The following is a 27,639-nucleotide window of genomic DNA, read 5'->3' as shown; positions in this document are numbered from 1 at the left end:
CTGTAAAGCTGTATTAAAAATGGCATGCTCATCACAATTACATACATACATCCTTGAAGGAAAACAATAAATATATAAATATAGATAGATATAATTACCTCTGCAACTTTTGGAGGCACTCCATCACCAAGCACTTCCCTAATGAAGCACTGCTGGCTCATGTAACAGGAGAGTCCACAAGTTCTCTTGAAAGCATCTCTCAGACGTTTTAGTTCTACATCTGTAACTGTATTAAGAAAAAGAAATTATAATCAAGAAAGATGAGCAGGAAGATTTAGCAGCCTTAACTTTGATATCAAGAAGTCCTTTTACAGAAAAATAAAAGCTTCTAAAACATATCCTCTTATCTTGCAATAAAAATACCTAGATAAATTAAATGCACGATTTCTTTAATTTATTTGCTCTCATTAGACATCTGGAAAAATATTCCAGAAAAGGAGTGAAAAGTCATCTAGAACAAAAAATTTAACATCAATTGAATGTTCTCTGAATACAATAGTATATTGTAATTGAATATTCTCTGAATACAATAGTATATTGTAATACTTGTTACAAAGATAAACACTGTGATAATTATACATTATCATGCTACAGAAAAATAAGCTGGCATTATATACAAATCTGGACTGAGTATAAGCCAAACACATGATCTGTAACTGATTGTTGCCAACATGTAGTAAGAGTTGAACTAGCCAAGTTGTTTCATGTAAGCAGTTTTCATTTACCAAATAGGTCTGCTTATGTGCTATATAAAAAAAGTTTCTGCAAATTATCACCTACAGGTTCATATCATAACAAAAAAAGCATTAATAGAAAACAGTTCTAACTACATTATGGTTAAAGTTTTGACAGGAGTTGAAAAATCGTTTAAGTGTTTCCTCCACAGTAACAGCTACAAGCTGATTTCTCTCCTGAAGTGTATTGACACCTACCTACGACATATGACAAAAGGATTGATGGATCCCCCTTTTACATGCACAAAGGCTTCCTCTTGCCTGAAGAACTGGTCTTTGATTTTAACATTTTACACCTCCAGCATCTTTCTAATGAAGTTCTTCAAGGTCCTAATTCAGCAAGGCACTTAAGCTTGTGCTCGAGTGCCTCGTTTGAATGGAAGTCCAAGTGCTCTGACAAAATGAAGTCTCATCACCCTGTGAGATTCCAGGCTATATCCATTTTATAAAGATGTTGTTAGGCACAGAAAATGTGCCTTGATTAAATCCCAAAGTGGGTCAATATGCAGTGTAGCTATAGCCCTGTCGGTCCCAGGATATGGGAGAGACAAGGCAGGTGAAATAATACCAACAGAGGTTGGTCCAGTAAAAGGTATCTCACTCACCTAGTCTCTCTAAAATGGGTTAATGACAGAACTGGGAACAGAGCCATGGAGTTTTGATTCCTGTTGCCTATTGCAACACCACTCTCTCCCTTAAGACAATCTGAGCAGCATAACCCCCATCTCAATCCTCCATTTAAGTGGTGTGTTAACAGACTTTTCCTGCTGACTTAAAGTAAAAAAAAAAAAAAAGAAAAAAAAAAGGGAATTTAGAAAATGAAGTGCTCTGTTTCTGTCAAGGAACAAGTAAAACTGTCCCATACCTAAACCTGATAATTAAAGTATCTAAGATCATTCCCTTGCCAATGCAGGAATCGTTTCTAGCAGATTTTCGAAAGCACATTATAAGCTATTATCAAAACCCCCTGAATCTCTCCTCACCCAAGTATGTGTTCTCCATTTATATCCTAAGAGGAAAGGAATGAAACATTAACTGGAATTCCCATCCCAAGGCTGTGTCAGACTAAGACAGGTTTGTGACCCTATTCTGCCATTAGAAGACTATGACCCAGATCACGCATCAGTGACATTGTACTGCAGCATAAAGCCATTTTTCACACTGAAGCCAGAACACAAAGCATGCAGCACTGGATGCAAAACTAACATTACCACTAGGGCATCTTTCATCATCTTCATTAGATTACTCAAACAATCTCCCCTCTTAAAGGTCTCCAAATCAGCAAGCTAAAAAAATAACAAACAGGCCTGAATGGTTATTGGGGTTTGGGACTTTTTTGTGTGTGTTAGAAGCATACAGCACACCACAGATTTCATTCCAGCCAGCATCCTTGAAGATTACAACTTGTCCCTTAACTCATTGAAGATTCATTGTCACTGTTTTGTCAAAAATCTTTCAAACCAATTTTGAAATTGGTTCACATTTAAATTAAGGATCTACCTTTCATTAATAACTATGTTCACAAGAAATCCCCACTTTGCTTTTATTTTCATATATATTATTGGTTAAAGACAATGTTATTGAAATTTTCATATGTTTTTTTAAACTAAAAACAGGGTTTTAAAGGTTATGAGAAATGAGATGATAAAGAAAGAAAAGAAGCTATTTTGACAGCATTAATGCTGCCATACAGAGATAGTTTTGGCGTAAGGATTTTGCTTGAGCTATTGCCACTGCATATCATACTGATAAAACAGGAACTGACATATAATTAGGTGGTCTACTGGCAACGGCACTGTTATCTGGAGCATAAAGTAACATTTAAATTTCATACTCCCGTATTAGTTGCTGTCTATATAGTCATTCCCAATTTTTATTTCTTGAGAGAAAGTAGGATTCTATATAAAGCTTTGCTAAAACACCATGGTCTCATTAGAAAATCATCTCGGTGAAAATTCTCTCCTCACCATTTATCTGGGCACAGGAAACAGAGCCCAAGGAATAACTTCCACAGCTGTAGGTTGCCCCCAACCTCTCCTGAAGAGTGGGGGACAGGATACAAGGCTAGAGATTCTGCACACCTGATCCTGTATCTCACCATAGCCTTCAAACACGTAAGGAATTCATGTAGCAAGGCTCCATACGACGCTTGTCTGACTAAGTATTTTTGTAGGAGTAAATCAAGATACCTAAATCTTGGACAAAATCTAAGTGTGATGAGAACACTGGATGTCCTAAGAGATTTAAGTTCAGGACCTACATGGTAGCATTCTCTGAAATGCTTCCAGTTCCACATGCAGTGCCAGAAAGACAGGCAGAACTACCAGGTCTAAATGCATAGAAGAGACATTGGTGAGGGGAGGACAAATTTAGGCTTATTAAGAACTGGGGAACCTTCTGGGGAAGGAGAGGCCCACAGAGGAAGCATAAGCTGCACCTTAACCAAAATGGAACCAGACTGTTGGCATGTAAAATTAAAAAGGCTGTAGAGGATTTATTAAACTAAGGACTGGGGGAAAGCTGACAAGCATGGAGGACCACATCCCTTAGGGATGAATTTATTAAAAGGTGAACTCTATAGCCTAATGTACAGAATCGGAAAGTAGTTGTTAAAGTACAGGTAGAAGCTAGTGGTGAGGAACAGCCAAACATAAAAGTCCAATTTAAACATAACTCATGAAAGCAACTAAATACTGACAATATGTACAAGGGCTTATATATAAATGCTAGAAGTCTACATAAGTCAGATTGTAATGAGGAAAATAGGAAGGAGCACAAACTCTGGCAAGTAAAATGTAAATGTTTAATAAAACAAGACAAGAAAGAATTGGCGAAGCAACTGGCTAAAGATGCAAAAACTAACAGTAATTTTTTTAATTTTTAAGGATATCAAAGGCAGGAAGCCGGCCAAACAAGCAGTGGGGCCGCTAGATGAAGAAGGTATTAAAGGAGCACTCCAAGAAGACAAGGCCATTGCAGAGAAGGTAAATGAATTCTTGCGTCAGTCCTCACCACAGAGGAGGTGGGGGCCATGAGAGCTTTTCTTTTTGGGTGACAAATCTTACACACTGTCAAACTGATGTGTGAACAGAAGAGGTTTTACAACAAACTGATAAACTAAACAGAAATATGCCCCAGATGGTATTCACCCAAGGGTTCCAAAAGAACTCAAATCTGAAATTGCAGAACTACTAAGTGCAAACTGGAAAGTAGCTAATGTAATGCCAGGAGATCCTGGCAATTACAGGCCGGTGAGCCTGACTTCGGCACTGGGCAAAATGTAGAAACTATAGTAAATACCACCATGATCAGAGACATGGATAAACACTATTTGTTGGGGATGAACATGGATTCTGTAAAGGGAAATTATGCCTCACCAACCTATAAGAATTCTCTGAAGGAATCAACAAGCATCGCAAAACTGGGGTGATCTGGCAAAATGGCAGATGAAATTCAATGCTGATAAATGAAAAGTAATACACATTGGAAAACATAATCCCAACTCTACATATAAAATGATGAGGTCTAAATTAGCTGTTACCACTCAAGAAAGAGACCATGGAATCACTGTGGATAGTTCTCTGAAAACATCCACTGAATGAGCAGCAGCATTCAAAAAAGCGAACAGAATATTGGGAATCATTAGGAAAGGGATAGATAATAAGACAGAAAATATACTGCCTCGATATAAATCCATGGTACACCCACACCTTGCATACTGTGTGGAGATCTTGTTGCCCTTCTCAAAAAAGATATATTGGAATTGGAAAAAGTACAGAACAGGGAAATAAAAATGATTAGGGGTATGGAACAGCTTCCATATGAAGAGAAATTAATAAGACTGGGACTTTTCAGCTTGGAAAAGAAATGACTAAGGGGGGATATGATAGAGGTCTATAAAAACATGACTGGTGTGGAGAAAGTAAATAAGGAAGTGTTATTTACTCCTCCTCATGACACAAGAACTAGGGGTCACCAAAAGAAATTAATAAACAGAAGGTTTAAAACAAACAAAGGGAAGTATTTCTTCACACAATGCACAGTCAACCTGTGGAACTCTGTGCCGGAGGATGTTGTGAAGGCCAAGACTAACAGGGTTCAAAAAAGAGCTAGGTAAGTTCATGGAGGATAGGTTCATCAATGGCTATTAGCCAGGATGGGCAGGGATGGTGTCCCTAGCCTCTGTTTGCCAGAAGCTGGGAATGGGTGACAGGGGATGGATCACTTGATGATTACCTGTTCTGTTCATTCCCTCTGGGGCACCTGGCATTGGCCACTGTCAAAAGACAGGACACTGGGCTAGATGGACCATTGTTCTGACCCAGTATGGCTGTTCATATATGGACAAGGGTCATCCAGTTAATATAGCATACTTGAATTTTCAGAAGGATTTAACAAGTGCCCTACCAAAGACTCTTAAGCAAACTAAGTAGTCATGGGATAGAGGGAAGGTGCTTGCATAGATCAGTTACTAGCTGAAAGAGGGGGATAACGGCAAGTTTTCACAATATTCATTAATGATCTGGAAAAGGGGGTGAACAGAAAATTGGCATAGTTTGCAGATGAAACAAAATTATTCAAGATAGTTAAGACCAAAGCAGACTGCAAGGAGTTACAGAACATTAGAACATAAGAGTGGCCATACTGGGTCAGACCAAAGGTCCATCTAGCCCAGTATCCTGTCTTCCGACAGTGACCAATACCAGGTGCCCCAGAGGGAATGAAAAGAGCAGGTAATCACCAAGTGATCCATCCTGTCGCCCATTTCCAGCTTCTGGCAAACAGAGTTTAGGGACACCATCCCTGCCCATCCTAGTTAATAGCCATTGGTGGACCTATCCTCCATAAATTTATCTACTTCTCACACTGGATGACTGGGCAACAAAATTGCAAATGAACTTTAACATTGATAATGCAAAGTAATGCACATTGGAAAAAATAATTCCAACAATTCATATACAATGAAGGGTTCTAAATTAACTGTTTATCATCCAAGAAACAGATCTTGTACAAACAAGATGTACTTTTTTCACACAATCCACAACTAACTTATGGAACTCATTGCCATGGACATTGTAATCGCCAAAAGTATAGCTGGGTTCAAAAAAGGACTGAATAAATTCATGAAGGATAGGTCCATCAGTGACTACTGCCAAGATAGAACAGGGACACAACCCCATACTCAGGGAGACCCTAAGTCTCCAACTACCAGAAACCAAGAGTGGAAGAAAGGGGTGGATTACCATAACTGCCCTGTTCTGTACACTCCCCCAAAGCTCTGGTATAGGCCACTGTAGAAGACAGGATGCTGGGCAAGATGAACCATGGTCTGACCCAGTATGTTTTTTATGCAAAAGTGTTCTACTTTACAGTAAAATAAAAGTATTATTAGGAGACCTTTCAAGAGGGATAAGTGTCTTCCAACACAAAAAGCGAAACTTTCTCCCAGCATGGTATTTTTCCACACAGTTTGGTTCCAAGACAATTTCTTTTAATCTCTGTATAAAATTAATCCAATCTTTGTTGTGATTATAAATGGAGAAAGGCAAAGAAAGATGTTTAAACAACATAACCTAAGCCTTGCATTGCCAGATGCTTCAGGGTTTACATAGGTAAGAAGATGTAATATGTACACCCCACTGACTTTCAAGGACCCAATTAAGGTATTAAACACACCAACTTGATGCATGGTTACTTAATACAATCCCTGTCACTCCCAATGCTTTAATTTAATGCACTAAACTAAGTTAAACACCACTTCAGGTTCAGTTTCCTAAAAGAGGTAAAATGCAGAGAGTCAAGAGAATGAATTGACAGCAAAACATACCTAAGTTCTTAGTTCTACTAAAAGCTTTTCAATTTTTTTTATTAAATTACTGCATCGCTGAATTAGAATACAAACCTTAGCATTGTATGAAGAGACATTGCCAATGATTTGTATTTAAATAAACATCAGCTTCATAAAAACTTCCTGAGGTGTAAATATGGATTACTTATATTGGGTCCTTCTCAACCACACCAACGGGAGTATACCCTTTTTTTCTGTCTACTGAGCAGAAGCACAGCAACGAAAAGAACTCCCAGTCCACCAGCCTGGTAGATACAAACATTAGAACCTTATCAGTGGTGGTCTATAGTCTAGCCTGAAAGACTAGAAGCTTCGGGCCATATTCCAATCCATTAACACTGACAGGAGCATGCACTGATTCAGAGAAGTATTACATAGCCTTCTGATTCAATAAAAAGCAATCTGGTACATTTCCAAAGGTTTAATTTCCTTTCTTCCTTCTCCTTCCCATAATCCCAATATTAGTACAAAAGGTGCAAAATGAGAACTTTAGGCTAACAGCTTTATCTTGCAACTTCTCACTCCTATTTTTTTTTTTTAACTGGATCTCAGCCTTTCGCTTCTGAATCCCCTCATTTTCTGTCTTCCCAATCTGTGTCCTTTTCTCTACATATGCCATCAGAAACTACAAACACTCCTACATGGGACTGCAGTTGCATGCCTACAAAGCACATGTCTCCAGCTGTAATGACAACCCCAGCCACTTAGGAAGAGAATAGGATCATGCAATTCCAGTCAGTTTCCAAATGTTAATACTGGTGCTTCTAGTTACTGTAAAAGCACTACAGAACAGAAGCACAAGCACAATCCCAATGAATTATATTTAAGATTTTCCTGCTCAGTTAAGTGAAAAAATGCAGCATATCACGCCCAATTTAAATCTTCAATTACTGTTGTAACAGAAAATTTCATTTACCTGATAAATGTGAATTGGCTGCATATAATATGCTAGAATATAAAGCTACTTTTTACTCATCCAAGTACTTTCCTAGTCATAAATTTATTGACTGCTCCTTTATAAGATTTACCTTTTTTAATAATTAAAACAATTCATAACCTGGCAACCTTAACTACAGCCATCATTTATATAGCACCTTTAAGGGGCTGCAGAGGAAGATTTGGCCTTCTCCCTCCTTCCACCACCGCCTGATCCTCCTGTTCCCACCTTAGGTATCCTCCCGCTCCACTAGCCTGACACCTATTCCCTTACACCAAACCTCTACAAATCTGAATTAGTGGCACTGTGACCGGGTGCCTGGGGTTTCAGTGCCACTCGAGTTTGCCCCATCACACCTTCAGTTTTCACAGCTTTCATCACAGAGCACTCTAGAAATAATGTATATATAGCAATCACTACACACACCACTGAACTGCAGCCTTCTCTGTGTTTAATATCACCTCTAATATCTAACACCACATAATATTTCCTGTGCTAAACTTGTGTAGTGAAGAACAGTGAACTAAATAAACTGTGGAGCAATTGAGGAAGCTGAATACAATTGTGCAAGTTTGAATTGGACTAGGAAACCAAGAAGAAAAAGCCTCTACTTGTAAGCAGCGGATACTGCAGCTGGGAACGTGCCCCCCGGTCAGGAAGACAGACTCGCAGCTGGCTCCCTCTGAGCTACCGCATTAGAAACAGCAGCGTGGACGCTGTGGCACATGCAGGGGCTTAGGCTAGCCACCCAAGTGACCCCTTGGGTTCAAACTTATAGCACCTTTAAGGGGCTGCAGAGGAAGATTTGGCCTTCTCCCTCCTTCCACCACCCCTTGGGTTCAAACTTGGGTGGTCAGCAAGAGTTACCGCCCATGCCACAGCATCCGCACAGCTGTTTTTTGCCCGCTAGCTTGAGAGGCGCTAGCAGCGGGTCTGTCTACCTAAGCTGGGAAGCTTGCTCACAACTCCAGTGCAGACACACCCTAGTGCTCAGGACCTCTGTTTTAGATCTCATCCAAAAGGCTGTCCTACCTGCAGCACACTTACACCTAATGCCATGAAGGACACTGAGGCTATGTCTATACTACAGACTTCACAGCGGCACAGCTGTACTGCTCCAGCTGCTCTGCTGTAAGATCTCATGTAGCCGTTCTATGCCACTGGGAGAGAGCTTGTGGAAGTCTCTAGTCACTCTATCAAGTAGCTGGGTCATCTGGAAATAGAAACTCCTTGTCACAAGGGTCCATAAAACACTACCAGGCTTTTTTTTTTTTTTTAATTTTAATTTTTAATGGGAAGTTCGGATTTTTTTTCCCCCTCAGCATCTTTGCTGCTTGGCAGATACACCGCCATGCACCAGTGTATTTCTCTACTATTGGGAAAAGAGGGGAAAAAAACAAACAAATTTAACAGATTTGGAAAAGGTCACCTCTACTTTAAGGGCATCTGGACAACAGTTAAGAACTGTTTCCTTGTAACATGCCTATTCCTCCTCTATTCTACTTAACATCATGCACGGTTGCATACCTACTGAAAGTCTTAATATTTTGGAGGCAGGCCTGAGAAGTCTGAGAACAGTGCACTTAATCTGCTCCCTTCACATTTTCTCTATGGCTTCCCCTTGCTTTCTTCTACTAGTGTTTAACCCCTGGTAAGGAGGAGGGTGATTTTTATTATATTATTTGTATTACAATAGTTCTTAGAGAGGAGGGTCCCATTGTACAGTGCCTAGCACAAAAGAAACAGCCACTGCCCTGAAGAGCTGACTATCCAAGTTCTTCTCTTAGGCTCTTGCTTAAAGATGCACTTTCCAATCCCTTTTGCTCTGTCAGTTCCAAAGATGTTCATTAGACATTAGGAAAAATTCAGCTCCACGCACCTAGGAATCATCATGTTGGGGCTATATGTTTATTTTTATTACTTTACAAATACTGTCTTGGGCATAAACCCTTCTTGTTCTAATCTACTCAATCACATTTAAGTATCGGTGCCCTCCTATATTTATATCTGATCTACTTATTCTGTCAAGTTGGGCTAACTGAAGTAATGAATTTTTCTTCGCTAATAACTGGTTTTGCTTTCATTACTACATAAAATATATTGTGCTCACTCAACGCTAATATATCAAGTGTTTAATTTGGTTATTCTGCCCAACTTACTGGCTACCGCCAGTGCTAGATGTGTAATATTCCTCAGGAGACTGTTGATGCGGTTCAGAAAGCAATCATTTACTACATCCATCATCTGTCTACATCTCAGCGCATGTCGAAAGGGCTTAATACCAGGAAGGTTCAAGTTACCCAGAGTCATGATCTTGTCATTTTCAAAAGTCATATGAATGCTAAATGAGATACTGCGTTTTGTACTACTGCTCTGCCACATACCACAACAATTATGAACCCATTTATATAGCTTCTCATTTAATACAAGAAGTCCAAGAAAATAATTGGACAACTTCCTTCTTCCCAAAACATTTATTTTGGTGTCTCAACAGAAAGCTGTCTATATATGAAGTATTTTATAACTGTTTCTGCCTTTACTGAATCTTTAAGAGGAAAGGACCAAGAGCTTTCCACCTGCTTACAGTCTAAAATATATACATACCTGTTTAGTTTAAAAAAATGTTTCCAGGAAGAAGACTCCCAAGGTCCCCTTAACACTTTTTTATACTAGGGAAGGCAAAATAATGCTTATGTATTTTACAGGTAAAGCCACCACTAGTGGCTTCCTGGAGCCCCACATAAAATGACAGGCCAAACCACGGTCTCGCTTTTTAAAGAACAAAAGGGTATTACTTACACTACCTCTCTCCCCGCCCCCCATCTCCTTCCACCGCCGAAATGGAAAGAAACTCCGAGCCCATCCACCTTCTCTGGCTGCTTAAGGTACTAGTACTTTAGGAGGAAAGAGCTCTGACAACATTAGAAAGCCTATACTAGTTCAGCCCAAGCGGTTAAAATTAATTTCTTCACAACTGGTTATTTAAGCTCCTGAAATCATTATAATTTCTGCTGTACCCAATACATCTTGAAACCTATTTTATTTTGGTCTTCCAGGAACATTGTGTATTGCTGCATTTTAAGTGCCTTTTTCACTCCAGGAATACACAGTGTTTCTATCATTAAACATGGAAAAAATAGCTTACGCCAAACCACGGTTAGACGTTTGAATTAAACCAGCACAAACAAGTAAACACAAAGTGATGGATGATGCTACCATCTCCTTTTCTCAACCAGTTATGCCTAAACCCTGGGTGCATGTGTCAATATTTTAATCACTGAAGAGAGGTACTTAAGGTTGCTGCCCCCAGAGTTTCATCTAACTTCTATTTTTTATGTCCTGTAGGGTAAGTGTCTACAGAGTCTATTTAATTTTTAGTGTACTTAATTTCAAATACGTTTACACTTTTTATTCTTTTCAACATACATTTCATGAAGTCATTGAACAATCAACAAATGTTGATAAACCTTTATTCACTATTTATTTGGGCCAGATTTCAATCAGTGACCTAAAGATGAAAGGCTCTAGATACCATTAAGCCTGAACCATCCAGTTCCAAAACTGGATGTCCTATGAGGCACAAAAGCTATGTACAAAAGCAATAAAGTGAAACCAGTTTCACTAATAAACCATGCTTTAAAAAGCTATATGCTTAATACCCACTTCAAACAAATGCAACCCTAACACCTGCCCTAGATTCTGATCTTGTTTACTAAGACAATTCTGCTGCCTCTACCTCTCAATAAGCATTTTCCTTCTCACTAAACTATTACCTATTTTAGCATGTGATAAAATGATCATCTCTGATAGCACACAAATTAGTTACGTCTTGCCTTATACTCACTTTAACATGTGTCTGGTTTTCCTACATAGTAGAATTAAATGTAAATGCGGTGGTGATAAATAACTGCAACATGACTTAGACAAAACAACAATTTAATATAAATTTTACTAACAAATTAGAGAGCTTTTGACCCTTGGATACTTTTGTTGTGCATATTCAGACTAATATTTTTGCACTTCTCAAAACTGGAGTAAGTCGTAGCAGATTTATTTAAATGTGAAACTTCCAATTACTCCTTATTATGTGAATTTGAACTGCAGCTTCACAAGGCGGCTGCTTTAACAAGTAGATAACGTTGTATCACAATTCCAGGCACTGAACATTTAAATGACTAATACAATACGAAAGTTCTCAGCACAGATCTCAGTCTGAGATTCCATGACCTTGTGATTTAAATTTAAAAACCTGTTCCTAAGGAATAGCTGACTGCAAGCCCTTATGTGAGGTGCTGGTATACTGGTCAGCTAGGGGTTCATGTTATCCTTACATAAAGTGAGGACATTCTATACCTCAGGCTTCTCTCCTTCCTTAGCTTCACCGCCTCAGGCGTTTTACTCTAAGAGTGCTCCATTCGAAAAAGTTATGGCCTTTTCCAAGGTTGGCATCAGTGGTAACTATAACTATATTTTTGCAGGGACACATTCATTATGTAATGCTGTGTTATTCGACAGCACTGCATTGTCTGCCAGATGGAAGCCAGAAACTGAGAGCAGAACAATTCATCTCAATAGCCTGTACAACCTACACATGATGGCAACCCAGACTTAAAGTCAGACCCTTAGAAGGGGTAGGATATAGACCTCAATATTGATTCAAAACCTGTTTAAGTTATTATAATTTATTCTAATTTTAGGTTATTACAAACTTGTCTTCACCTTTAATGAATTTTGACACACACAATCCCTTGTTATTTAAGTCTCAGGCCTCCATGTAGAGTTTCCCCATAGTACTGAGATGTGCCAGTTATTTGTTATGAGAAAGGGAAGTGGAATGAAAAGCAGAAATGAGTTTGGTTTTAACTAAGCGGGATTGTACCCATATTTGTAGAGAAATTAATGTGATGAGCGTATGATAAATGGGACAGTATCTTTACTGTCTGCTACAGAGAGTCGCCACTTGTTCAGAGAGATCCATTTTACTGGGGAGTTCATGAAACTTACAGCCATAAAAGAAATGTATACAATAATACAGGCATCTGTCAAGTAATGCAATATTACTAGACCATAGTAACTTGCTCACACATCTCCTCAGGGTAGAAACACAAAGGCAGTGAGTGACCTGCTTCAGATTAATACTGACTGAGATTCATGAATGTTTATATAATGAACTTGAGTTGAACTGTTTGCTTTCTGAAACGTACATTCTTAAGTACAGCAAATTAGCTTTCAAAAAATACCAAAAATATTTTCTCTCAGTAGATAACAAGTCTATGAGCTATTTTACACACACATACACACAGCCTGCTGTTTACAGATAATATTTTTTCAATAATATTGTTAATGTGTTCATAATCTGACAGTAGAAAAACCATACAGCACAAAAAAAAAATCTAGCGTCATACACCTTCTAAGACAAAACTCATGTTAGCCAACATAGCAATATATTATCACTTGTCCAATGAAGTGGGATGAAATTTCAGTGTTTTGCAATGGAACTCCTATTAGTGCTAATTTGGAGCTACGAATCCAGTTCTTTAGAGTTGTAATTTAAGTAAGTACAGGATTATTTATATTCTGATATTGTACCTGATGTAAAATTATAGCTCTCTCACACATAGCTGAATCCAAAGTAATATCTTATAAAAAAGAAAGATTACTCCTAAATTACACTGAAATAAAATGTTCTTACTATAAAAGACTAAGTCACACACAACTCTACTAAGGAAAGCCATCCTAAAACTGTTTTCTTGCTGGCAGGTTTGCTATAATTTAGAAGACTGTTTAACGAAAGATTAGCACTGCATCCCTTTTCCAGCTCTCTGCAGGGAACGCCTTATCTCCAGTCCTTTGGAGTTAAATTAAAATTAAGTGAAACTGCACAATCTCAGCTAAAAATTGTACTGTAAAATAGAGTAGTTATAACATAGCTTCAGTCAATCCAAACGTTGGAGAGTATATTTAGTTCAACAGCATAATTTAAATCTAAAGCAACTCGTACAGACTTATGATTCTAAAAGTTTTTAAGTTTGTAAATACCTAGCTCTATAATTTTTAAATATTTCCAAGAATAATTATATTGTAAAATAAATGAGAAAATCCTAAGTGATCCCCCAGATTTCTTACTATGGAGTCTAGGTTTTGTTTGCTTTTTTAAAAGGGAAAGGCCATCAATCACTAGTAGGTGTAGGTCAAGAATTCAACTGGAGGTTGCTAGATGTAGCGTGATTTTTAGAGGGCATGGTCATCCACAAATCCCGCTTCTAGCAATGGGAGTTACAGGTACTAAACACCTCCAAAATTTAAGAATAAAATCAAGCTACTTCTAGTCAAGAGCCTAATGTCAGGTAACAAGATGCTAGATATAATATCTAATGTCACAGGGAAAAAAATTAAGTTGCAGAATGAAATTTAAAATTTTATTGTTTTTCTTCTCATCCTACTCAAGCTTATTTAACAGACATGTATAAAGACAAGATCCCTGCCCTGAGGAGTTCACAGCCTAAGGCCCCATTCCTGTGAACATGAACCTGTGTGTAATTTTAATGCAACTACTCATGTACTTAAAGTCAATCGGACTAGTCCGACGCTTCAAGTTAACCATGTGCAAACATTTGCAGGATTGGAGCATAAATACCATATGGAAAACAAACAACAACTTATAGGATTTCATCTTCAAGCAACAGATACCACAATCTTCAATTGCACACTGTGCAGTATCAAAACTATTTAAATTATCTCTAGATGCGAACAGTATTTTCTTTAGAAATCAAAATAAAAGTCTCACTAAATCAGAAGTCAGCCATTCTTACTACCAAACAGAGCTAAGCAGGTTTTGAAAAAGTATACAAAGTTGTCTTAACATTTTAGAAACTCTTCTCTTTTTCTTCCAGGACCCTGTATTTTTACCCCTCCCCATTTCTTGCCTTACTTTGAAACACTTTAAGATGAACCGACTGCAGTTCAGGATGCACCTTTCTTTTTTAACTAGTGGAAATTCTAATGAATGTCAGATTAAAAAGCATGGACCCACTTTGGCTCAGGTACATCCATGCAAGCCCACCTAAGTGGGTTGCACATGCCTATGACAGCAAATTTACTCTGTATTTAAAAAAAATATATATTCCCTACTAGATTTTTTTAAGACAATTATTGAGTGTAAATCGATTGTAACAAATATTTTTAAAACCTTAATTTTACCACTTCTGTTGTTTGCTTTTTACATTTCACTGTGCCTCAAAGGAAAGAGACTTGATACAGCTGACTACTAGGTTCTCACACACTAGCACAACCCTGCTAGTTGAGTGAAACGCTATAGGACACTACTTAAATCTAAAGGCATGTCTATACTAGAAGTGCTACAGCGGCACCGCTGTAGTGTGACACTTACTACAGCAATGGAAGGGGTTCTTCCAATAGTGCAGTAAATCCACCTCTCTGAGAGGCAGTAAACAGGTCAATGGAAGAATTCTTCCAGTAACCGAGTGGTCTTTACACCAGCCCTTAGCTCAGTTTAACTACATCGCACAGGGCCTAACATTCTGCACGGCCCTGAACAATGAAGTAAGCAGACGTAATTTTGTAGCATGGACCAGCCCTAAATCAATTTAAAGGTCATGACAATTGAAATTAATCCCAACATTTTGCACCTCAGATGCACAGCAGTGTCCTTTTTAAAGGATCAAGGTCCACCTTTCTTACTGCTAACCATGAATGTCAAACAACTAAAGAAACCTAAATGCAGTAACATCAGTGAAAAATTAAACTCTCAATTTTCTCCCAAAAACTGATCCTAGTAATTTGGTATCCTGAATTTAATATGTTCCAGACTATGTGTGATGGCACCAAGTCACTTAATTTGAGCATTTGTGGCAAAGTATGGTATTTGTATATTGATTATTGGAAAATATCAATGAACAGAGGCTCCATTTTCCTCTTCAATGGGAAACAATAACATGCTTAGTAATTTTATCCCAGAGTCTTTCACTGATTTGAAAAAATAAATGTTAATTGGCTTCTATATACTATTTGGCTTGGGAAAAGGAGGGTGTTGGTAGAAGACAACTGGTTTCCTAGATAAGTTGGATGATTCCAGCTCTTCTCTTAGAAATCTACCTTACACCTTCTATCATCCTGCTTATAGACTCTGGAAGCAGAGAGGAATGTGTTGCTGATCCACTGAGAGAGACACTAAATTATACATAACGTTTCAAACCCACACGAATATTCAAACTCTAGTCAATCAAAGCCTGGCAGATATCCCAAGCGGTACTATTTCAGCAGTTTTTGCCAAAAACTGAACTATAGCAGCAGACATACAGAGACCTTAATTTGCTATAAAAATATTATCCGTATACTAACAAACAAGAAAAACAAAAACAATCTATGAAGCAATGTCAGGAGAAGTGATGTCTGCTGAGAATGCTGAGGTCAAACAAAAATTTTCATATACCATGGTTCTCTGGTTGATGCCAATAATCATTTTACACCTAAGTGAGAAATATCAATACAACAGCTTGTACTTCCCATTTTTCAGCATTTGGCTGCTCTCCAACACCCTTGCAAAGAAGGTTAGATTTTGCAGAAATAAGGCATCTCCAATGGACAAAGAGCATCAGATTTAAGTAAGACCAAGTGCTGCTATTAAAAATGCAAAAAAGTCATGCTTGGACAACAAGCATCACAGCAGAGAAAGATCAGGTTCAGAGAAATTTTGTGTAGAGGTTAGATCAATGGATAGTCAAGATTAATGGGTTCTTTTACTGTAGTACATAGAAACACCAGTGCATACTATGTCTATGCACAGACCCTATGGTGGTGAGCACCATAGAAGTGACTAAAAATATTAATTCTAATCCTATTAGTAAACAAAAACAACGCAAACAAGCCAACCAAAAATATGTTTTTTCTCCCACAACCCCTCAAAAAAATCCTCAGGAAAAAAAAAGTTTAATGCTGTAATCACATTACATCATATAATCAGTTACAGATCATAGGTGGGATTAGAGCCAGCGTTCATTAATACAGAACTATACTTCATTAATATTGGCAGAAGTAATAGCACAAAAGGCCTGATAGATCTTTACATACCCAAGATCTCTGATGATACTCCAAACACAACTTTATCTGGCTACATGAAAGGAAGTCAATCCTTGTTTTTACATTAGATCATTTAAAAACACTAAACTCAAAGTAGAGTCTAACATACGTACAGTACTGAAACAAATGGGAAAAAAACAGAGGAGATGAGAATTTAGTATATGTTCGGGGGAGAAACACTCCTAGAATATAAGATTAAAGCACCTTACAGTACTTTTAACATGGCTGTACTTTTTCCTAAATTATGGTCACACACAAATTCACAAGACACCATACAAGGACAGATCCGTTCAGTTCCCATCGACATTACTGGGTAAAGAGCACTAATTGCCTGTGCATTGCCTTGGAAAAATTTACCCCCAAGTACCAAAAATAAAGACTACCAAGTACCAACAGTATGTGACTGTGCATTGCATGCCATTGGTGGTTTGATAAAAACATGCAAATACTGGATTTTAACGCCAGGGGCTTCTCTGTCCCTATTATGCTGAGCTAAATGCTCACCTTTAACAAAGAAAGTAAAATTCTCCTGCTCCAAGATGTCCCTCAGTTTGAGCTCTGGTTTTACTAGTTCTCTTAACGTTCTGATTTTTTTTAAGTGATAGTTTTACAGGTTCAATATCAAATTTATAGAACATACAATTAATCTCTAACTAAAGAATAATCTTCCCTGTAATCACTTGCTCAGTATTTCCCCCTGGAATTTTTGTCCTATTTATACATGGAAATTTTATTACTTTTTTCATTACTCTGCATTGTGACTCCACGGCTGCTATGAAGTTGTCAGGAACCAAACCAATTTCTGAGAGGTTTCAAAGAAGCAAAATATACAAGTTATTGTAAAATATTTTGGGGAATATTCCCAATCTGCAAAAGGCAATTGAAACAACTGGATCAATGGATTATAAACTCTGTAATATATTGTGAAAAAACTGAGCTACATCCACATTTAAGAATTCTCATGACCAGTCTACCAACAATGACATCATTCAAATTGCATGGTGCATCTCAATTTGAACTAACTCAGATATTGTTATCACATAGTTACCACAAACAGTAGTTAAAAGGAATTTAGGAAAGAATAGTATAGTTTTGATACTGTTATTAGTATACATCGGTACAGTATTTTCTTTTAATAAATCTTTTTCTTGACAATAGTGACACACCCCAGTTGTCAGTGAAAGCATTTTCTTGGTTCCATTAGCCCCAACCATAGTGCACATCAAGGGTTTAGTATCACATGTGGAGATAGGAGAAGAAGATTTGTTTATTACAATAGGATTTCCTGATTTTCTATAACATGAGTACTTTATGTGGCATTTAATCTTCAACACACTTTACTCCTCACAGCTAGGATCCTCAAAAGGAATGTTAAGTATTATTAGGCTGTTTGTTCACCTGTAAAAGGACCCCCAACAGGGTACAAGCAATCACACTGCCATTTGGGTTACACTGCTTCAAGCAAAGCTGATCACTATGTGCTCTGCAGAAGTCTCCATCATAATACTAGTATGGACTAGAATGAGTACATCATAGCCTCAATAGTGCATATAATCCTCTCAGTCTGAGAATTTAAAAAATATATATATATTGGCCCTATTTTATATCCTTAGGAATTAAAGCCTAAGTTTATACCCCTAGGAGACCAACTTTACAAGCCTCAAAGGGAGCGGGAAAAACTAAAATTTTAGAAACCTCTAAAGATCTGTAATTGCTTTTCCCATACGTAGTGCTGCAATTTTAAAGTGTGAGCTCTTGGGATCTTCTAAGACTGAAAAGTGCTAACTGCTTTCCAGTGCCTTGCCTTAGCCATGTCTAGCCCTTATAGGTTATGAGATATACTCCCAATTCTCTTGACCAAAGACTTTTTGGCTTCCTGTCTTATGACAAGGAACCATCTCCTTCAGACATTGTTATTGGTAAGCTGAACAGAAAGCTCCTCCACGAACTACTGGTGCCACCAGAAAACAGAGAGAACCTCCACACAACAAGGTCGGGACTGTAAGAAAAGGAACTCCAAATCAAGATGCGAGACAAGAATGAAGACAACAGCCACATTTTAGGATGCTTATCCAAGATGAACCACCACATCTTTTCATTTTTTCCTATCATCAGTTTCTATATCCTGCTCTCCCATACTTTTTCCTTCCAGCCACACTGCCTTTTGCCTCTATGGCATACGTTTCATACTCTATGTAATTCTTTTAACATCCTCTGGAAGAAAAATTTGAAAACTTCTTTCTACTCTTTCTATCGTGAGGATGTTTCATCCAACTTAGATTAAATACAAATCCCTGCTCTTCTGATCTGCCACTTTGTCTACAGTGCTTGCAGTGTGTATCTATTGCGATTAGGTATTATCAGAAACGAACAACACAGTAGGTTCAGCCATGATTCAGAAGAGCAGCTGAAAATGGCTTCTATTTTATTACCTCCAGGAAATATAGTCAGATGGCTAGCATTTATTAAAATTAATTTTACATTAAACAGTGTTTACCCAGGAAGTATGTGGATTACCCTGAAGGAAGAGAATATACATGTAAATAAGAACTACATCCAAACCAGTAAAAGCTAAGCTCAGAATTAAATACTGGTCACAGATAAAGAATTCACTACTAGGAAATTCAGAGACTAGAAATACTCTGGACATTATCCCACTGTAAGTTTAATGTCCTGCCTATACGTTAAATGTAACCATATTGGGGGGACCCAGTTACAACACAAGCTGTCCCACACGTTAAGTATAGGTTCCATTTTAGAGTCGGGGAAAACCTACCTGTATTCAGAAGGATTCTTAACCAGCTACACTGAAAAATGGTATCATGCCTTAAAAATTTCAACTCTGACCACTTCCCTCCTGTCTCGTGTAGAATAAACTTCAGAGTTAAAATTAATCTACATCTTCTGAAGATATTTATTTTAGGAACGGTCTACAGTAGCCTTCCGGCAAAGGACTGAGCTTATTTTGCTACAGCCAAATAGGGATCTAACCGGAATAGTCTGGCTATTATGGACAGGGCCAAATCATGCTTGAAGAATGGCCATCAGAAAGAAAATAAACTTCAGCCTAGGTTCCTACCTGGGAAAAGTTCTAACATACATTGGCCAATGTAGATGAGGGCCAAACCGACTATGTACAATCCTTGTTTGGCTAAAATATTCAAACCATATTTCAAACAGTTCTTGACTTCTATTGTAGTTGATGAGTCAGATCTTCCCATGTATTTTGCTGTATTTCTTGGAATTCACAATTTTGTTTTAAAATAAGACTCTCTCACCCTATGGCTGTGATGCACATTCTGAGAATAAGTAGATGCACTGTTGGTTTGGTGAGCCTGCAGCCAGATCACAACAATAGCACCCAGAAAGTGTGAATCGTCTTTTATTCCTTTTACTTAAGTGTTACTTTAAAGCCTAATTGCTATCACGGAACTGTTAACTGCTTTACTGCCGAACAACATTCCAGACATCTAGCAAGGGCCCTTGTCCACTGAGGCTGGAAATACTTGATATGTCTTAATGTTCTATTCATCTGTTACTGAAATAAATGCATATTAAAGCAACAGCAAAGAAAGCTATAAGGAAAGAAAAAGCGGTGACTGCTAGTTCACCTTTGATCAATAACATATGCAAATGTGAGACCAGAGGGACAACTGTCAGCGAAATGCAACTTAAAATATACACCTACACACTTAATATTTGCCTAGATACTATGGTGATTAGAAACATTAGAGGGATAAAAAAAACAACAAGAAGAATGAAGGCATAGAGTCCAATTTAGAGCTAACTAATTTTTTTGTATTTTATAAGTGAGGAGAAATGCATGTATTTCCTTGTAAGATGGATGTGCTAGTGTAGACAGTGCACAAACATTTTATAACACGCCTACCACTGATGGAAAATGTAGGATTCCCTTCTGCCCTCAGCCTTGCTTCACATACACCCCTCTATATAACCTGAAGACAATCTCAATCTCAAATGGAAATGCTGAAAGAAAATCCATTTTACACTGAAGATAGATTTCATAACTCAAGCTTGTTACATTAAATGTTATGATACCCAGAACCAAATCTGCAAGGTTTGTAACTCTATTAGACAGCTTCAGGGTGAGGAAGAGGAAATTAAATTACAAGTATTGTAAAACTAATTGAGAGGTCAGGTAGTGAAATTCTGCAAATGGCCTCTGATAAAAAAAAGCAAGAGTTGAATTGGACAGGATAAAAACTGATAGCAAACAAATAACTATTCCTAAAATCTATTTCTGCTGCTGCACTTCCTGTTGTGAGAGTTCACATTTGAAAGCCGTAACATTTTAAACAATCATTGTGGAATACAGCAAAATGTGAATATCACCCAAGATTAACCTCAAAACGTGCCTTTTTATTATCAAATATAAATTTCTCATATCTAGAGGGAAAAACCTCAAATCTTTCAGGAAAACGTCATCTATTAATGTCGTGAATGAGGTAAAGAATTCCTTGCCTTGAATCCTTAATACCAAGTCAGAAAGAACATCTGTTTTCTTCCAAGTGTCTGATATTAATATAACAAAAGTGACTCGAGTCACTAAGCATCTGTATCAGGAAAGGCGAGGAAGATTTTACAGTAAAGCTGACACAAATTACACTAAAACAGAAAAATAGTGACTTGGGGAGCTTTAGAGGTGTCCCCTACCTCTGAATGGCATGGTTTCCATTTTTACCATCACTGTCTTTTTAACAGTACGATAATAAATAATTTTATCAATAGTTTAAGTGCCTTAACATGACCAACCCAGAAACATGAGAAAATCAGGGAAATAACACTTCACCCAGAACAACATATAGGATAGGGGTTATTAAGTAGCCAAGCCATTAATTACCATTCTCTCTAGAAGAAGAGAAAAAAAAAGATCAAGATCCCTTGTGATGGTCTGCAGGAAGTTACTATGAAATACCAAAAGCAATTAGCCCCTCTTATGCAATTTCCCCTCCCCCCATCATCTACCATTCTTCATACAAATTACCATAAAACACATTAGAAACAAAGGTTTCAGAGTAGCAGCCGTGTTAGTCTGTATCCGCAAAAAGAACAGGAGTACTTTCTTTTTTTAGTTTTTTCTCTCTCCTGCTGGTAATAGCTCACCTTAACTGATCACTCTCGTTATAGTGTGTATGGTAACACCTGTTGTTTCATGTTCTCTGTGTGTGTGTGTGTGTGTGTATATATATATCTTCCTACTGTATTTTCCACTGCATGCATCCAATGAAGTGGGTTTTAGCCCACGAAAGCTTATACTCAAATAAATTTGTTAATCTCTAAGGTGCCACAAGTACTCCTTTTATTAGAAACAAACTTCATCAAGTAGGGTATAGCGACTCATATAATGCACCAACAGCTTGACAATTATTTTTTCCCCCTAAAACAATCCTATTTCATTTATACAAACTGAAAAAATGCACCCAAATCCACAAATTTTAGTTTTAAAAAAAGTCACTCTCGGAAATTAAGTAGTCATACCACATTTTTTTCTTAACATTTGATAAAGGCTCTCCTGATAACTCCTAGTCAATTTTCAGTCTGGAATAAGTTTTTATTCAAATGCATCCTTGACATACAAACTACTAGAAGTAGGAATTATCAGAGAAAGTGCTGATACATTTTAAAACACAGATGCATGGTCATGCTGATACTGCCATAACAAAATCTTATTTATAGAATCAACTTGATTTGTGAAATCGAAGTTTTACATGATTATCTATCCCCACATTTTCATTCCATCCCCACAGCTCAAATTCACTCATCAGTCCAATATAACATTTTTTGTTTATTTTTCCAAGTTAGCTTAGCCAGTGTTTCAGTGCTTCACAATCCTTGGTATTTCCAAAATTAGCATGATAACCACGCTCATTCCTGGCAATTTCCATAGATTCAACTATATCAAGCCTTTCAGTGGCTGTTAAATTATTTCTATAGCACCAAAGAGGTAGGTCTTTTGTAATACCTAATTAGGTATTGCCCAAAGGTTCATGGTGCATTGTCAGAGTAACCTTTAATCTGAACTAAGTCTAAACACCACCGGAGCTTAGAGATCTACCAGTTCAACTATCCAGTCACGACTGCTAGTGAAACTCATTTAAAATTCAGATGCCAATGTACCTTAGTAGATAAATAATCCAGAAAAAGAAAAACAGGAAACACTGGATGTTCATCTAAAATGCATAAAAAATATTTTAAAGGCCACCAACTAACTACTAGAACACCCACAATAAGGTTATAGTGAAACTCTTGGTGTGAGGAACAATTCAAGCTCTGAGTCTGTATTCAGTTTTTAATAGCTCAAGAATACATTTTTATCCAGAGTGCAATTCTCTCCGGTACTGAACAGATTTTTATTGGTTTGAATCCTCATCGCTCCTTTCCCTACCCTTCCCTTCATCTGTTACTAACTTAGAAAATGAAGGTATGATTTAGACTGTAAATCTTCAGGTTGTGGGCTGTCTTTTCAATTTCTGTAAAGCACCATACAAAATTACAGCATTATCACTACTTGAACTTCAAGAATAAAGTTCTCCTTTCTACTGGTTTTTCCCACTTTTTTTCTGTTTTCCACAGCTTAATAGCAATAATGACCTCAAAGTCAGCTAGACTTAAGTCAATAATAAAAAAAAGCTTGGATTTTGCACAGCATAAGGATTCACTTTGGAGGTCAACTAAGGTTTTTCTTTCATCCAAATGTTCCATCATTTTTAAACCAGACGCCTGACATTACCTAAAGGGTGGGTGAAACAGTATTTGGGCATAAGAGGGAAGCTATGGTTTTCCAGCTGTGAACAATTATTTTCAAACTAAATGTCATGGTGAACGTTGCAAAGTATTATTTTGTTATTTCTTTTCTAGCAAGTTCATAGCTAGAAGCAAATTCTTCTCAGATGTGTGACTTAATCATCAAGGTAAATTACCAACTACTTTTCACCATAATACATAAAGTAAAACTGACAATAGATTATTGATCAGATGGAAAATTGAATCATGTTTTGAGGTTAAAGAGAAATTGTTGCTAATAATCCTAGAAAATCCTGCACCCAGATTAGGATTAAGATAGTTGGCAAGATCTGAGGACAGGGGAAACCTCAGTTAGGCCTTTCAGTTGGGCAAGTGACTATCCCATTGGTCTCCTTTTCAACCATCACTTATTCACAATTCAGCCTTTTTCACTGGGAAGCCCACTAGTCAGCACAGCCTACAAATACTATTGCAAGACAGAGGTTTGTCTTCTTTGCCCCTGCATCAACCACTTGGCATGAGTCACTTCTGCACACATTCTGCATCAGTGCAGAGGCTTACTGTGTGCCCCGAAAGGATAAGCAAGGCAGAGAGTGAGGTTTGTGAGGTATGGGGCTTAAATCCCTGGAGATAAATTTATAAAACAGGTAAAGTTGTCCAACTCATAAACCCGTGTTGTGAAGATAGCGGTCTACAATTTCTACAGTAAATCTTCACTCGTGTCCTTATTTGTCCATGCACAGAGTAGACACCTGCCTTGCCTGTAACATGTCTGAGATATTTGAGGCAATATTTCTTCTTTTCCTATTACAAGGTGTGCAAAAACCTTCCAGTTCCAGAGAAAACTTCCATACAAAAGCCTTGGTAGCCATTACAAGGCTTTTTTTTTTTTTAAAAACCCCAAAGACATCCTACAAATATTGATCCCTTATATAAGACTTTGAAATCACGCCACATTTTCAGCACCTTGGTTTTTAGCATAGTCTTCACCCTCAGTAGGGAACAGACATTTTTTCCAGACACTATGAAGGATGTTATCTAATGGTCTGAGTACAAGAACAGCTACGTTTTTAATTCAAACTCTGTGGCTTTGGGCAAACCACTTAAGCCTTTTCTCCATGCAGAAACTTCATTTGTTTAACTTAAATCAGCTTTTAAAAATAGATGTGCAAGATGATGCTACTTTTTCAGGTAGACAAGCCTTTACAGATAAGGGAAAATGGCCATAGGAAGGGTAAAGAGGGGCTCGTAACTAACCTCTCTGTCTCATGGAGATGTTAAGATTCATAAGATGAAAAGAACAGGGTTGTTTAAATACTGTGTGTTATTCAACTAAACTAAAAAAAGACTAAAGCTTAAGAAAAAAAAAGCGTCCAACTAACAAAGCAGGATGTTGCTGAATGAAACACAAAAAGGTAATGCGCCTTTTGCCACTATTTGAGTAGAATATTTTTAGACTACCACTAACTGCTAGAAATAACACAGTATTAAAAGTTTTGCGAATTAGACCCTTTCAAAATCAGAGGCAGAACCCTACATTAATGGGTTTCTCTCATTTTACTAGATGGCTTCATTGTTTCATTATGTAAGTTACCTTTTCATATGAAAATTAAATGTAAAGGATGTTTTTTGTAGTTCTTCAGTACTGGAACTATCACATGGCTATTCAGACCCAAACCTGAAGAGCTCTGTGTAAGCTCGAAAGCTTGTCTTTCTCACCAACAAAAGATGGTCCAATGAAAGATATTAACTCACCCACCTTTTCTTTCATGGATATTCAAAGTCATTTAGATGATGTTTACTTTAAGAAAAAATAAGTACTTCAAGAACTATAGTAACAGTATAGTGAATTAACAATTAACTTATTTAAAAAGAGAGATATAGACTTGCATTTAAGAATGTCATTTAGAACTCAAACTCCAAAGGTTTCTTTTCTACTCTTGAACCTAAGCTAGGAAACCTTTCTTTTTATTACAGAGGAAAGAAAAGATAAGGTTCTACTAGGCAGCTCTGGAAACGTATACAGCTTCTATTACAAATCCAGGGAAGCGGGCTCCATGGCTTTCCTCCCAATTTCTCAATCTATTCTACATCTAGAAGGCTGATTCTTCGTGCAACTCAAACATAATTCAGTCTCTGAGGCAGCTTAGTTCAGAGCTCACCTGAGCAAAGCTTATGATTTAGCTTAATTATCAGATTGTTTTGTGCTGCAGAATGCACACCACTGGGCACAGAACCCCTCAGTGTTTTTAAGCTAAAAAGGCAAAAATAGTTCCAGAAGGAAGTATGCACACTACAATTAAACTATCAGGTAAGGATGTATTAAAGTAGTTGCCTGTTTAAGATAGCAAGTGTCTTTTTCCCCCCAAAAAAGATATTAGTGTTTTTGCCAAGTATATCCAGGAATAGTACCACCAAATACTCAAATGAAGCCACCTCTGAGGTAGTATCCAAGTGGACAAACGAAACAGCACGTTGAACAACAGTGAGGAAGGGAATTGTTGCTCAAAGACATTAGGGAAAACTATTTTTTCATAGATCAGACAGAACTTCATTTCTAAGGTCTCATCAGAAAGATCTACACACAAACTGCATATTCAACCTCAGCAGGTTAATAGTCTCAGCCAACCCTTCAGAAAGTCTAACCTGTGACCACAAAGAGTCCAGGAGTTCCAAAATCTGTCGCTTAGACCCTTTCCTTTTTGTATCTTCATATCTTGGATTCCTTACTCCACTTATTAATTTTAAAAAGATACTTTGTTTAAAGAAGAAGGTAGTTAGGTAACAAGAATAGTTACCTACCACAGGATTTACAAAACCAATGGGTCAAGTACAGCAGGACTTAAGTTGCCCTTCTCCAGCAATTCTATTTTAAACTAACAGCCTTTTATTACTGATGATGCATACTATTCTCAAGAGCTTCTAAATTCCAATTTCTAAATTATTCTTCTAGAACACTGTCAGCTAGATTCAGGCCCCAAAAGATCAACTTGGTCAAGACAAGCTTGTAAAGAACCCAAGATGAATACAAATATTATTAAAGATTTCAATTGTTGTGCTAGTGCAGAAGAACCAGAAAGTGAAACTGACTTGAAATAGAAGTGATTAACCTATTTTCATGGTGAAAGCTATAAGTGAGTTAAAAAGGCATAAAAACTGTAACCTATAACAAGTAAATGGCCTACACTGTGAAAAATAAATTATGTTTTCAGTGTTCAGTTGTCATAATCTAAGGTGTTAAAAAAAAATCAAAATCTTTTCCTGTTATCTGACAGGGTACTTTTAGATTGCACTAATATTTAACACGATCAGCCACTCAACATACAATTTCTTCGGTTTATATTTTTAACGTTCAGCACATCACTGGTGACTCCTTTCTTTAACCATGTGTTCCTCTGGCAGACAGCTTACCCTCTTCCATTTTAATCTCAAGTAACAACATGCTGACAACATAAAAATCTAACATTATGAAGTTGCTATCACTTACAGACTGATTTTATGCTTCTGAATAGTGAGGACTCTTCTTGCATTCACCAAATCAATTACAAGCAAATGCTTTTGCATTTACTCTCTTTTTTTTTTTTAAAGACAGAATAATTTCTCATTTATGAAGCACCTGCCTTCTTAGATCTTGTCTATGCTAAAGCCTTCCACATAATTTGTCTAGCACTACTGGTAGTATGTAACACTGGAAGAATTGTGTAGGTGCTAGGCAACTGCGCCAAGAGTCCTAAGGTAAATGCTCCCTTAACGCAAAGAAGTTACTCAACGCTTACCGTAGTTTGAGCATCCATTCACCTCAGAGCACCAAGCATTTGGCGCAAAGACTACACAAATGCACATTTGGTTCCTGCTATCCAATTCATTCCTCTAAAACCTAGAGTTGTAGAGAAGTAGAACTCCAAGGAGGAGGAAGAGGTAGGTGGTTATTGAGTATACACAAAGGCAGTACACTCAAACTACAGTTACAGGCTAGATACCTCTCTTCTCTGAGAATAGTTTTTGTACAGATCTACTTGTGGCAGCTTAATTAGGACTCCTCAAGCCACTTATTTGGGTGTTGTACTGCTGCTTTTTTAAAAAAGGCCCTCCCAAAAGAAGCATCAGCTCTAGAAACTAAGTTGTCAAATGTTGAGTAGTACCATCTGAGTTTATAAACACCAGGTTTATAGCTCTATAGATTTATAAACAGGAAACATTATGAAACCATGCATTATCACACACACACACACGGCCTTAACCATATGAGAGAAAGC

At 37.5% G+C, this 27,639-nt stretch overlaps 1 protein-coding gene across 15 annotated transcripts in view; it reads right to left on the bottom strand.

The window, feature by feature from the left end:
- Nucleotides 1-27,639, bottom strand: part of USP32 (ubiquitin specific peptidase 32) — a 147,251-nt gene that overhangs the window by 113,063 nt on the left and 6,549 nt on the right. For 12 of the 15 annotated variants that reach the window (XM_042857885.2, XM_042857888.2, XM_008178815.4 and 9 more), the window contains exon 2: nt 99-226. In XM_042857885.2, the coding sequence (XP_042713819.2) occupies nt 99-226 (128 nt within the window). The remainder of the gene's footprint in view (nt 1-98; nt 227-27,639) is intronic. The other 3 variants (XM_042857886.2, XM_065573113.1, XM_065573114.1) reach the window with 1 other exon arrangement.

The sequence above is a fragment of the Chrysemys picta genome, chromosome 19, assembly GCF_011386835.1.
Source record: "Chrysemys picta bellii isolate R12L10 chromosome 19, ASM1138683v2, whole genome shotgun sequence".
Classification (NCBI taxonomy): Eukaryota; Metazoa; Chordata; order Testudines; family Emydidae; genus Chrysemys; species Chrysemys picta.
The sequence above is the reverse complement of the archived record's forward strand: the minus strand, read 5'-3'. Positions and strand labels throughout refer to the sequence as shown.